At 41.4% G+C, this 14,383-nt stretch overlaps 1 protein-coding gene across 2 annotated transcripts in view; it reads left to right on the top strand.

The window, feature by feature from the left end:
* The window catches only part of Mast2 (microtubule associated serine/threonine kinase 2), a 112,936-nt gene that overhangs the window by 82,313 nt on the left and 16,240 nt on the right, over positions 1-14,383 (top strand). Inside the window, exons 7-12 of one of the 2 annotated variants that reach the window (XM_090334940.1) lie at positions 2,211-2,231; positions 4,440-4,518; positions 6,600-6,754; positions 8,682-8,757; positions 10,774-10,983; positions 12,626-12,727. In XM_090334940.1, the coding sequence (XP_090191066.1) occupies positions 2,211-2,231; positions 4,440-4,518; positions 6,600-6,754; positions 8,682-8,757; positions 10,774-10,983; positions 12,626-12,727 (643 nt within the window). The remainder of the gene's footprint in view (positions 1-2,210; positions 2,232-4,439; positions 4,519-6,599; positions 6,755-8,681; positions 8,758-10,773; positions 10,984-12,625; positions 12,728-14,383) is intronic. The other variant, XM_090334942.1, reaches the window with a different exon arrangement.

Raw genomic sequence — 14,383 nt, 5'->3', positions numbered from 1 at the left:
TTCCCTTGCTTATAAGCAGTCTCATCCAGATTTGTCCCCTGGATTCCTCTATCATAAAATTTCCAATTAGTCAGCTAAGGGTTCAGGTAGGATTAGTTAATAGTATAAGCATATGCTAGATTAGCCAGGCCTACATTGGCTCATATCTGTCATCCCAGCTACTTAGGAGGTAGAGGCTATTCTAGGCAAAAAAATTAAGAGACCTCATCTTAACCAAAAAGCAAGGTATAGTGGTAAATACCTGTCATTCTAGTTATGTGGGTGGTTTGTAAGTAGGTATATTGGAATTCAGGCTGGATAGGGCAAAAAAGCAAGACCCTGCCTGAAAAATACTGTACTATCAAAATATACACAGTCCCTCTCTCCCTCCCCCCTCCCTCTTTTTTTTTTTCTTTTCTATTCTTTTCTTTCGACTTGAACTCTGGGTCTGGACACTATCCCTGAGCTCTTCAGCTCAAGGCTACCACCAGACCCCTATCTGATACTTTTGCAATCCCTGAGTTCTTCAGCTCAAGGCTAATGCCCTACCCTTAAGCCATAGTCCCACTTACCATTTTCTAAAGGTTAGTTGGAGATAAGAGTCTCAGGGCTTTGTAGTGCTTGGGCTGGCTTTAAACCGAGAGGCTCAGATCTCAGCCTCCTGAGTAGCTAGGATTACAGGCATGAGCCATGGTGCCCAACAGTCCCTTCTTTCTTGAAACTTAGAATCTTACTAGAGTCTATATACTGGTCCCCTTTGTTTAATAAAAGGAAAAAGAGAGAGAAACAAGCTGTTTCTCTTCTTTTCCATAATTCTTTTCATTCAAATCTCATCTTACATGTTGTTTCCTTAGAGGGACCTTCCCTAACCGTACAATCCAACCATGCTCTATCAAATAATACAGGTGTGTTGTGTGTGTGTGTGTGTGTGTGTGTGTGTGTGTGTGTGTGTGTGTGTGTGTGTGAGAGAGAGAGAGAGAGAGAGAGAGAGAGAGAGAGAGAGAGAGAGAGAGAGAGAGAGAGAGAGAGAGAGAGAAAGAGAGAGGGCTCAAACTATGATGCTTTTGCTCATGGCTGACACTCTACCACCTGAGTCATACTTCCAACCCTGTCAGTTTTTAAACTTGTACTTTCTAATACCTGTTTTTCTCTTATATACACATTTTCTGTGTTACCTCAGCCATAATCAAATCACCTTTAATAGACACCTTAGACTGTTTATTAGATACCTTAGTCTGTTGAAAATTATCTCCTGGTACATAATAAACACTCATTGCTTATTGAATAACTGAGCATTATAGGTAACAGACAATAAATGAACAAGCAAACATATACAGATATACATACATATACACACACTGATAAAAATATGAAGATAAAGAACATAATGATGCAAAAAGAATAGGAAGGGTGGGGTGAGAGGGCTCATGCCTATAATCCTAGCTACTCAAGAGGCTGAGATCTGAGGATCAAGGTTCAGCCTGGGCACAAAAGAACCTGAGACTCTTATCTCCAATTAACCTCTAGAAAACAGGAAGTGGGGCTTGGCTCAAGGGTATGGTGGATAGCCTTGAGCTGAAGAGCTCAGGGACAGCACCCATCCTGAGTTCAAGCCCCATGAGAACCCCCTCATCCCCCCCAAAAAAAAGGATAGGATGGAAGTGGGCTCAACTGTCTCCTACTGAGTGGTCCTATGAGAGGCCCTGAAGGATGAGAAGCAGCTTTTGTGTTGGGTGTGAGAATACAGGCATGAGACTGTTCTGGGCAGAAGGAAATACAGGGTCCATTGATGTCCTTTGATTCACTTTATTTAGGCTTCAGGAGTAAAAACAACTAAGAGGTTTGGGGAATTGCCAATGATACCCAAACAGATCTTTGCTAGAAGGCATAACATTTGAGTCCTATACATGGAACATGGATCCCTGAAATATCCTTTTATACATAGTAGGAAAAATTGCTGGTTATTGCTGAAGGAATTGTTGGCTCCTGTGTCACTGAAATCAGGCTTGGAACCCTGTAGGATCATACTGGTTTGGATATCATATGGAAGGTAGATTTAATTAAATGCCAAGGATAGATTTGTCATACAGTTTCACTTTAAAGTGCCACACATTGCTAAATAAGAAAGGGTTGCCTCTGCCAAAGTAGAGCCAAATGCTTGGATTAAAACAGATAAGTCATTATTTATGGTTCTCTTAGTTCTCATTATAATATATGTTTTTTCACCACAGCCATGGCCATAGAGCAGACAGGTAATAGTGGATGGATTGGGGAGGGGGGGCCACTATTATGCATGGCCAGACAGTATGCCTTGTGTTTTTGTGCTTGATGAGAGAACTGGTTGTGATGATTCTGTTCTGATTGTGGTTATGAACATTGGGCCTTTTATATCTATCAAAGAGATGTCCTGCCACTTGCTGGAACCAACGCTCAGAGTTCATGAGTTTGGAGCAAGAATTTGCTAAATAGTTACAAGCTTCTTAGCCTATGGATATGTTGCCCTCATTCTTAAAACTTTTCTCGGTATCCCAATGAAGTGGCCATTACAACTTATAGTGGCATTTCATACTGATTCTGGTGGCTTCTGTGATCTCCAGTATATGTGAATAAATGATGATGTTGCAATTGGCTTCCATCTCTATCTAAAAAGGTTGAAAGTAACAGGAAAAAAAGGCATGTGACAAGAGCTTAGAAGCCATCTTTGCTGGCTCTGATTTCCTGGAATTAAGTGGTTTTCTTGTGTAGAGTTCTGGGATTCCGGAAGGAGATCAGACAAGACATTATGTTTTAGCACCCTTTTGAGAACCCATTTCTCTGAGATTGGTTCCAGTAGAGTTGTGAATTAAATATGCTTTCAGGTGGCATGAAGTTAAAGTCATGTGCATGTGGCATGGAATCCCTAGCTCTTTCCTTACAGAATACAGTAGAAAAGCCTCTCAACACTGATAAGTGTGGGAAAGAGTGCTTCAAAATGAGAAGCCCTACCAAGATTCTTCTTTTGCCCTCCTTCCTGCCCCCTTCCCTACCATAACTAAACATGGCATAACATGAACAAATTATCTAAATCTCTGCATCTTGGGGTTTTCTCTGTGAACTATGATAAGAACTTAAAAGATCCTCCATTGCTGGAGTGCTGAGATTCTTCATGAGTAGCAGCAAAGATATTTTTTTATTCACCTTCAACCTGAGCTGACTATATTATCAAGTTTAAAGAGAAAGAATATTTTATGCCATATTCCACAGTCTAGGCAGAGAATTGCATGTCCATATTACAAAAAACTTCAAATTAGATACCTGCTTAATCTTTTCCATCACATAACTATGGTTCTTTGTAATAAGAGCTTTGGAGAATCCCACTTTTTAGAGCAGAAGGAAGAAACCTTGTAAATCTCTTATCTATCCAAAGCTATGTCACCTCCCTCATCTTGCATAAGGTTACTGTCACTGTTTGGCAAATATTCTCAAAGACTAATAATGGGTTCTAGGCAACCTACAATTATTTACCATCCCAGGACCCAGATGGGATTGTGAACTCAGTGGCCTGAGGACCAGCAAAGAGCCCTTCACACAGAGCCTTCAAAGAGGAAAAAGCCAGAAACTTGTGGCTCACACCTGTAATCATAGTTACCCCAAAAGGCTAAGATCTAAATGTCCCAGTTTAAAGTCTCATATAAATCTGAGACTCTTATTTTCTAATTAACCTGTAGAATGCTGGAAGGTGGAGGTGAGGCTCAAGTAGTAGAGCAACAGCCTTGATGGGGAGGGATTAAAAAAAAAAACTAAGCAAGCGCATGAGTTCAAGCCCTAGTACCAGCAACAAAAAAAACAAAAGGCTGGGCAAAAGGAGGTACACACCTGTAATTCGAGCACTGTGGAGATTTAGACAGGAAATCACTGGATCCCAAAACTTCAAGGCCATCCTGGCCTTGAACATAATGAGACACTCCCTCCCCTATCTCTCACACACAAAAAAGGAAACAGCTGCATTTTAGTGGAAGTTTTTTATACTGATTCCTATAGCAAGAATTTTCTCTCAAATTCTCTGAAATTAAAGTTGAAAGTATTAAAAAAACTTCAGAACCACAGTATTATATAATTTTGTTCTTTTTTAAAAATGATTTTTTATTGTAATTAATAGAGGGGTTAGTTATATTTGCCAGATAGAATGAGCATTACTTCACACATTGATACCCCTTCTCATGTTTTTGTCCCCATTTCCCTCCCCCCATAATTTTGTTATTCAAAGTAATAGACTCTGTAGTCAGTGAAGTCTGTCTCTGCAGTAGAAACCACACAAGAGATCCCACGTAGGAGAGACATGAGAACACATATGGATGGAGAAGTACTGTTTAGAGACAAAGAGGAGCCCACCAATGAATCACCTGTAAAACAGATGCTGATGGGTGCACACAGGCAGGGTAGGAACCTGGAAGAATGCCTACATTTCTTTTTCTTCATAGGACTGATGGACGACGTTGGTCTTTGGCCTCTTTGCCTTCTTCAGGCTATGGAACCAACACTCCCAGCTCCACTGTCTCAGTAAGTAGTCAGTTCTGGCCATTCATTTGTCCTTCACCTCGAGGAAGTATTTCCTTATGGATTATTGCTTTCTATCCAAACTGCAAAATGATTCTCAGCTTTTCCTCCAAACTCAGTGAAGTGCTAAGGGGGAAATAGGGTTGATGGCCCTTCATAGACATAGCCAGATCTATAAGTATCTTCAGAATAATTAGCCAGAAACTGTGTCAGGAGTTAGTCTTTCTAGTGAAGTTAGAGGGCTTGAGGATAGACTTTCTTTCTGCCAACCATGGGAGTTTCTAAGCAGGTTCCCTTACCCTCCTCCCCCAACTTTATTTCTAGAACAGAAAACCATCTCTCTCATATCTCAAAGACCTGGTAGACCCTCACTTTCTAGCCTTCTTCCTTCCAAAAGGAAGATAAGAATTATTGTTATTTGGGGGCCGGGAGTTTGGCCTAGTGGTTAAAGTGCTTGCCTAGCATGCATGAAGACCCGGGTTCAATTCCTTGGTACCACATACATAGAAAAAAGCCGGAAGTGGTGCTGAGGCTCAAGTGGTACACCTCTAGCCTTGAGAAAATCGAAGGACAGTGCTCAGGCCCTGAGCTCAAGCCCAGGACTGGCAAAAAAAAAAAAAAAAAGAATTATTATTTGATGTTTACATTTGTGTATCAATGAAAAATGGTTTTAGCCTAAAATATAACAGATGTGCTAATTGCTATTATGCACAATTAACCGTAAACTTACCTCTTTGAGCAACTTTTTACTAAAGCCAGGATAGTAGGGTTAGCAAACTTTTTCTGGGAAGAGTCAGACACATTGTTATTTTGGGATTTTCAGGCCATAGACTTAATGACCATGTCCCCATTTTTTCCACCATTCTTCTAGTCATTCCTGCTTAGTTTGTCTATAGACATGAATCCCATACAAGGAAAAATGGTATCGTTTCCTCTTTTGACATAGATATTACTCAAATTAACTCAAAGATCTCATTGGTCTTTGGCAGCAGATCTAAAGGTCTTTTCCAGATAAACACCCCCTTTCCCAAAATTCCTTATTCAGACAAATGATTTATTTTATTTTTAATTTTAATTTTTATTTATTTTTTATCCTCTGTAAGTCTTAACAGGAAAGGGGGTTGTTCCCTGATCCTGAAGCCATTTTGATTGCCACTACAGCAGATACGTCTGCAGACTCCTACCGTGGTACTTGCTTGCTCCCCCAAATGGCCTTCTGTGAATGGTGGGCTCTTGTCAGAAATTGTCAAGTATTGAGCTATGTTTAGAATTCATGATTGTTACAGACCAAGTCTAAATTCAGCCCTAAAGTGAAAAGTGATATTCTTTTTTTTTTTTCTTTTCTTTCTTTTTTTTTGGGGGGGAGGGGGGCATCCAATCCTGGGGCTTGACCTGGGCACTGTCCTTGGACACTTTTTGGTCAAGGCTAGCACTCTGCCTCTTGAGCCACAGCACCACTTCCAGCTTTTTCTGTCTTTGTGGTACTGAGGGATTGAACCCCGGGCTTCATGCATGCTAGGCTTGCACTCTTACCAGTATGCTTCGCTCCCAAAGAGCAATTTATTCCCTAGCATCTAGTTACAGCCCTCTTAATCTCAGCACGGCCAGCTCTCTGGCTTTATAACCAAAAGGAAACTTTGCTGAGCTGTCCTTGGGGTGGTTCTCTCAAGTCCTGAAAGAAAAAGTAAGGAGATGTTAGCTGCATATGATCATATTTGGAATATTTTTCAAGCCAGGAAATACTAATTACCTTACTATTCCAATGAGTTAGAAGCTTTATTGAAGGCAAAGGGTTCAGGTAGAAGTATTTGCTGTTTATCATCTAAGGCACCAACTAGGTGTTATGGGGTTCTTAGACTTCGTGAGGGTGTAGGTTCAGCTCCCACCTGTGGACTCTGTGTCCTGGCTTCCTCAGGACTGAGGTCTGTGAGAGATTCCAGTGAGCAGGATCATGGCTAGTTCAGACTAGAGGGAGCTGGGAAAGAAGGCCTCCTTTGGGTTTTTATTGACCAGGAAATCTATCAGCAGGTTGTCTTTTCCGTGCTTGGATGCTTTAATGCTGATTTGAATGTTTTCCCCTCTAGTCATCGTGTTCCTCACAAGAAAAGCTGCATCAGTTGCCTTTCCAGCCTACAGCTGATGAGCTGCACTTTCTGACAAAACACTTCAGCACAGAAAGTGTACCAGATGAGGAGGGACGGCAGTCTCCAGCCATGCGGCCCCGCTCCCGCAGCCTCAGGTGAAGGATGTTGCTGTCCACTGTCTTAGTACCTTTGGGCTTCAGCTTGTTTTATAACATAGGGGTCAGTGCATTTACCTCCTAAGGGCCAGATGGTAAAGAAGGGCCATTCATCTGTCACATATGTTTAACTCTGCCATTCTAGTATAAAAGCATCTACAGGTAATTTAGAATTTTTACCAAAAGAAGGGGGGGGTTATCAGTTCAGATTTAATTTGCATACCATACTTAGGTAATACTGGGCTGAGCACATTGACCAACTTGAGTGAGACAGTTCAGTAGTGTTTAGTCTCTATTCGGTAAAAGAGAGCAATCATACCATCAGCTCTGGTAGTTACCTAGCTGTACAACTGTGAGCCAGGGCACTTGAGTTAAACCATTTTTTCAGGTGTCTGACTTGGGGAAAAAGTCTAAACAAAATTAACACAAAGAGTGAGTCTAATTAAGGAACATTTGTTTGTATACATTGGTATGTTGAAATAAAACCTGCTTGTACAGCTAATTAATGATAATTTTTTTAAAGTGTGGAATAGAAAAAACAAACACCTGGCTCTATCTCATTTCTTTGAACCACTGGGAGCCATCTTCATCAAACCAAACAAATCCTTTTTTTTTTTTGGCCAGTCTTGAGGCGTGAACTCAGGGCCTGAGCATTGTCCTTGGGCTTTCTCAAGGCTACAGCTCTACCACTTGAGCCACAGCACCACTTCCAGCTTTTTTCTGCGTTTGTGGCACTGAGGAACTGAACCCGGTTTTTCGTGCATGCTAGGCAAGCACTTTACCACTAGGCCAAACTCCTGGCCCCCAAACAAATCTTAATAGCTGATTTATCTGTGAATTCCTCTGAGGTTCTTAATTGTTTGCTGGTTCATTTTGGGACTGGGGAGTCAAACTCGGGGCCTTGCATGTGCTCTGCCACTAAGTCATATGGCTAGCCAAATTTCTCTGATTAACTGTTTTTTCTGTTGGACCTTAGCTGGTAAATCCATATCAACATTCCAGTGCAAGGAAAAGGATAGAGATGAAAATGAACATGGCTTTAGTTACTGAATTTAGTTTTCCAGAGTTCCTGGAAAGTAATGCCCTGGCTAATACGAAGGATAGGATTCTGGGGCATCTATATCTCCCAAGAAGAATCACCTCACTGTTGGCATCATAAATGATAGAGTGAGCTGGGCCAGGTCCTGAAGACTGATTTAGTTATAGATTAATAAAGCTGATGATGGAAGCTTCAGTGCTAGGATCAAGAATACAATAATGAGTATAGATCCTAGTGCTTTTCTTGATCTCACAGAGAAACACCTGGATCTTGTTGGTTTCAGAAGCTCACATGAAGAGTAGCTTTTAGGCCATTTGAAATTGAAAGGTCTGCAGTGACACTTGAGAAAGTCCTTTGGATGAAACTAGACCATTCCATAGAGTAGGCAGAACCTAGCTTAGTTGAGCCAGAACCTAAACATCCATTCAGCTGTGTGGCTCAAGATTTGAAATGTTTAAGAAATTATAACCATACCTTTGGCTAAAGAGAGATCCAGGTTCCAAAGGCAATAATAAATTAAGACTAAAAACATATTGATTCCTTTCAGTAAATAACTCAAACTTACAACTCACTATAAGCTTGATTGGACTCATTATCTCCCAGATTAATGGTTAGCCCCACTGAGTACAGTGTGTTTGGAAAAATAGGTATGTTGGCTATTGAGGGGTTGATTGTATTCCTACAACTTGTTGGCATATACCAGATTCCATTGGACAAAGCTATAAGAACAGAGTCCTGTATTAGTGGTGCCAAAGAAAGCCACTAATGGGCTCTCCTTTCTCAGCCTTTTCAGACTGTGACAGAGGCCAGGCTCCTTGTGGGAAGATAGCCTATCTTTTTGATGGTTTCATAGCACTAAAGTAACACAATTATTTCTTTCTTATTCAGTCCTGGACGGTCCCCAGTTTCATTTGACAGTGAAATAATAATGATGAATCATGTGTACAAAGAAAGATTCCCCAAGGTAAGGATCTATTTTAAAAGCAACAGTGTGAAGATGGCCGCTTATTTAGCCCAGTTGGAAGACTGGAGTGGGGGTATAAAATGCTGCCTCAAGAGGTGACCAAAAGAGAAGAGCAGAAAGGCACCCAGAGGGAGGAGGAAGAGGAGCTTCCAAATTGCAGGAGAAGCTGGAAGCAGCTGCAGGGACTATGAGTTTGCAAAGCTCTTGTTTCTCCACTATCTAAAGGAGAGGTGACTAGAAAGGTATCCCCTTCTAGTGACATCACATCTACTCACCATGAACATCAGAATCCATGTCTCAAGATTTCTCCCATGGCAGGATTTCCTCAAATCACATCTTTATTTGGTAGTAATTTCTTAAGATGCTCCTAGAAAGTGCAGTCAGAGGGATGCTGAGCTGGCATGAAGAGGTTAGAATGGACAGTAGGGAGAGAGACAGGTGATGTCTCAAGAGTTATGTACTAACATTTGTATTTGTGTTTCCAAGCAGGAAAATGCTGAGGGGGGAAATGGTAGACTGCTACTTAACATCGCTAAGAAATAGCATATACAGGGGCCGGGAGTTTGGCCTAGTGGTTAAAGTGCTTGCCTAGCATGCATGAAGACCCGGGTTCGATTCCTCGGTACCACATACATAGAAAAAAGCCGGAAGTGGTGCTGAGGCTCAAGTGGTAGAGCTCTAGCCTTGAGAAAAGTCCAAGGACAGTGCTCAGGCCCTGAGCTCAAGCCCAGGACTGGCAAAAAAAAAAAAAAAAAAGAAATAGCATATACACTTCTGCTATAAACCTCTCAGACCTTGCTTTTGTATTTGCATTTACATTTGCATTCTGATAGGTGCCACATGCTGTGCATTCTGACCTGAACTTATAAAGATAGGCTTTGTTCCTGAAGAAAGAAAGAAGCCAGCACCATTTTGAGATAGAACAGTAGACCAATGTCCATGACCACATGAGCCTAAGGTGCTCAAACTTCCTCCTTTTCTTGAACTTAAAATTGGATTTTGCTAGGCAAGTGCACTGCCACGTGGGCCACACTTGTAGCCTTTTTTGTTTGTTTTGGATAGCATCTTTTTGCCTCTGCTTGTTTTTCCTTAAAGCTAGCCTTGGCCCTAGATCCTCCTACCAATGACTCCTATTCTCTTTTCCCCAGTATGTATATTCATGAGTAAGTTTGTCACAAAGTACCAAAAATTAGAAGTCACCACTTAGTAGCAAAGGGAAAAAGTCAGACTCATGAAAGGTACAAACTTGTTCACTGATGTGTATTTGGCATTTTGACATGGTGTGCTGCTCTAGATGCCATCCCTACCCTACTAGGAATCTACTCAAGTTCTCATTCACAGTCTCCCATCCCAGCTTGGGTTCAGAGGCTAAAGAAATTCATACCTTTAGTAAACACTAAGAACCTGTTTTGCTGTGTTTAGTAAACCCTTTGCTAAGCAAATCTTCAGGTTTAAGTAAGAAAACTCTTAGGTGATAAAACTCTGATTTGTAGAACTTCGTATGACAGAGAAAGGTTTAGAAACCAGCCATGTCTGTATACTTTGTATATCCAGTAGGGATGCCCACTAGAAGCACAAAGGAAAGGGAACCCTGGTTTGCTAGGGAGTGAAAGCTTCCCCAAGGTGATAAGATGCTTGAGTGAGATGAAAAAGAATAACAGGAACTTCCACGGAAGAGCTAAAGTATGAAAAGATGGCTCTAGTGGAGCAGCTTTTTCAGAAGGGTGAAATAACATACGGTAAAGGAAAACAGCAAACCATATCTTCAGAGTAAAAGAGTTTGTGCTTCAAGGAGAAGTAGAACACACAGGCAAAGTCAGGCAAGAGAGACCCTTGGATACAGTTCTGGGCATTCTGATTTGAATATGATTTCTTCATCTTTTCCATTATCAGGTTTCTCAGATGCAAAGTATAGAACAACCCCATCTTGTAGACTGTTTGCTAAGCCCTTGAGACTTAGCTGTAGCAAATTGACACTTAAAGAAAAGTGTCCATTTTTCTTGCTTTTATTAACAGGCCACTGCACAAATGGAAGAGCGGCTAGCAGAGTTCATTTCTTCCAACACTCCAGATAGCGTGTTGCCCTTGGCAGATGGAGCCCTGAGCTTCATTCACCATCAGGTGATTGAGATGGCCCGAGACTGCCTGGATAAATCTCGGAGTGGCCTCATTACATCACACTACTTCTACGAACTTCAAGAGAATTTGGAGAAACTTTTGCAAGATGTGAGTGTCCTTGGTGCCAGGGCTATAGTGAAATTTCTAAGTGGTATCTCAGGGCTGCATCAGAAATGAGTCTTGCCACTGTTCAGGAGCCACCTTCAGATGTGGTCTCCTGTATCATTAAGAGTAATCAGACTCTTTAGAATCAAAGAAAATTGGCCTGTGAGTTTTGTGTTTGGGTTTTGGGTTTTTGTTTGTTTGTTTTGCCAGTCCTGGGCTTGGACTCAGGGTCTGGGCACTGTCCTTGGACACTGTTTGCTCAAGGCTAGCACTCTGCCACTTAAGCCACAGTGCCACTTCTGGCTTTTTCTGTGTATGTGGTTCCAGGGAATTAAATCCAGGGTTCCGTGCATGCTAAGTGAGCATGCTACCACAAGGCCATCCTCCTGGCCTTCTGCCTATCTCTTGAATGCTGGCATTTCACAGGGTACTGTCAAGCCTATCTTTGCACTTCTGATGATTAGCTTCATCTACACATACACTGAGGACCCCACAGACTTACTGTTGCTCCTGATGAGTAACCCAACCACTTACTGTACTCTTCCACTTTGACTTCCTTGCCTTGGTTCAGATTCTTTGGTTTTAAGTAACAGAAATCTAACAAGGTACTTTTATCAGTAAAAGGTAAACAAAACAAGAATAAAGAGAGTAGTTTTTTGTTTTTGTTTCTGTTTTTTGGTTTGTTTTTGGTTGTTTTGGTTGTTTTTTGGCTGGGCATTGTCACTGAGCTCTTCAGCTCAAGGCTAGTGCTCTACCACTCGAGCCACAGTGCCACCTCTGGTTTTCTGGTGGTTAATTGGAGATAAGAGTCTCACAGAGGAGGACTTTTGTGCCCTGGCTGGCTTTGAACCAATCTTCAGATCTCTGCCTCCGGGGTTACTAGGATTATAGGCGCGAGTCACTGGCACCCAGCACCTGGTCTTAAGAGTCTAGAATTAGAAATCAGAAACAAAGTCTCTGTAAGTACCTGTCCTCCTTTTATCAGCTTTTTTTCTCTTTGGTTTCTTTTTCTGTCTTTTGGATAGATGTGACCATCCCTTCTCACCCAAATATAGATTATATAGTTTTCTATACTAATATTAGTATGTCTTTCTTTTTCTGTCTTTCCTTCCTGCCTTCCTTCCTTGTTGTTGTTGGTGGTGGTGGTGGTGATTGTGGGGCTTGAAATCAGGGCCTGGATACTGTCCCTGAACTTTTTCATGCAAGGCTAGTACTCTTCCACTTTGAGCCACAGTGCCACTTCTAGTTTTCTGATGGTTACCTAGAGATAAGAGTCTTACAGACTTTCCTACCCAGGCTGGCTTTGAACCATGATCCTCAGTTCTCAGCTTCCTGAGTAGCTAAGATTACAGGTGTGAGCCACCAGCACTCAACTAATATTTTTCTTTGTGTCCAATTGAAAAATTTAGAAAAGCAGTTCACGCTGGTTAGCTAGGAAGGTGCAGCCATACAAAATAAGTGTGACTCCTAGAAGCCTGAGTGGGTTTCGGGAAAGAAAGAAAAAGAGGCTCCTGAGCAGGGGTAATAAATACCAAAGGAGCATATGTATAAGTCCATATACTATTCAAAGTCCCAAACTGAACTTTTCCACTATCTGCTTTGTCTAAGACTAAATTGCTTAAGCAATCCTTTCTGTTCTCTGTAGGCCCATGAACGCTCAGAGAGCTCCGAAGTGGCTTTTGTAATACAACTGGTAAAAAAGCTAATGATTGTCATTGCTCGCCCAGCTCGTCTCCTGGAGTGCCTGGTGAGTGAACTCTGGGAAGTTAGTTGGGGAGGTAGGGAGTGGTAGGGGAAATATCTTGCCAACAAAATAAGTTTGTCAGCATCACTGCTATTGTTGCTGGTCTCCGTGTTTAAATATGATATGCAAAAAAAATAAAAGTACGTAGAATAGATAGACAGACAGACAGATTACTCTGAGCTAATCCTAGAGCAGTCTTTTAAGGCAGGAGTGTCATATAACATAGGCCAGTTTGGTTTGTACTAGTGGAGTCTTTTATTTAACTATTCACATATGTTACTGAGTATCTACTTCATGCTAGACATTAGAGGTACAAACATGAATAAAATGAAGTCACTGATTTAGCCAGGCATGGTGGCTCACGCTTGTAATCCTAGTTATACAGGAGGCTGAGATCTGAGGATTCTGGTTCAAAACCAGCCTGGGCACTAAAGAACATGAGACTCTTCAGTTAATCACTAGAAAACAGGAAGTGGTGCTGAGGCTCAAAGGGTAGGATGGTAGCTTTGAGCTGAAGAGCTCAAGGATAAAACCCAGGACTAGGGGTAGGGTGGTAGCTTTGAGCTGAAGAGCTCAGGGACAGCACCCAGACCTAGAGTTCAAGCCCCATGACCCACAAAAAACAAAACAATCAAAAAAGCCCCAAAAAGAAGTGAAGTCACTGATTTCAAGATTTCCCCTGTGTTGTTTGAAAGTATAAGGTATATATATATGGGAATGTTAATTACAGTATTGTAGGAGTCACAGTTATGGTCTGTACTGGTTACAGTGGGAACCTGATAAATGGAATAATTTTAATCCTTTTTGGAATGAAGATGCAATGAAAGTTTGGTGGGTGAGGGGGGATGAGGCTTATTTAGTGAACTGAAGGATGAGTACAAGTTTGCCAGATAAGGGGCATGGAACTAGAATGTTCAGTGGAATACAGGTTTTATTTTTCTTTTTAAAAATTATCTTCATGTAGTTATACAAAAGAGGTGGCATATAACAAAGCAGTTTATGAATACAGTGCCTCTTTATCAGTGTCACCCCACAGGTTATATTTAAAGAAGTTATAAGGAAAGTGAAATAGGCTCTGTTAGAGGGTGAGTATTACCAGGAGGTATTTGGACTAAGGATTAAAAAAGGAGGAAGATGAAAAAGATGATGATCTATACATCTGTGCATCCATGCATTACATTAATGAAAACAGAATAATGGAACCTGTTGAAATTGTTTGGGGAAAGGAGGAAGAGAAGAGGAATAGAGGGAGTGAGATTGATTGGGATATATTTCTCTTCTTTTTGGGGGGGGCAATCCTAGGGCTTGAACCCTTTTTGCTCAAGGCTGACACATTGCCACTTGAGCCACAGCACTACTTCTGCCTTTTTCTATATGTATGGTACCAAGGAATTGAACCTAGAGCTTCATGCATGTGAGGCGAACATTCTACCACTAGGCTATGCTCAAGAGACTGAGATATGAGAATCAGGATTCAAATCTAGCTCAGTCAAGAAAGTCTATGTGACTCTTACCTCCAATTAAAAAAAAAAAAAAAGCCAGAAATGTAGCAACAAAGCTCAGCGCTAGCTCCCAAGCCCTGATTTGAAACACATGCACGAACATATTACCCGCCCCCCCCCACACACACACAGTTGGGTCTTCTAAAAAGTTAAAGCT

The sequence above is a fragment of the Megascapheus bottae genome, chromosome 6, assembly GCF_031878675.1.
Source record: "Megascapheus bottae isolate mThoBot1 chromosome 6, mThoBot2.hap1, whole genome shotgun sequence".
NCBI lineage: Eukaryota > Metazoa > Chordata > Mammalia > Rodentia > Geomyidae > Megascapheus > Megascapheus bottae.
Note: the sequence above shows the minus strand (reverse complement) of the source record. Positions and strands in the feature narration are given on the sequence as shown.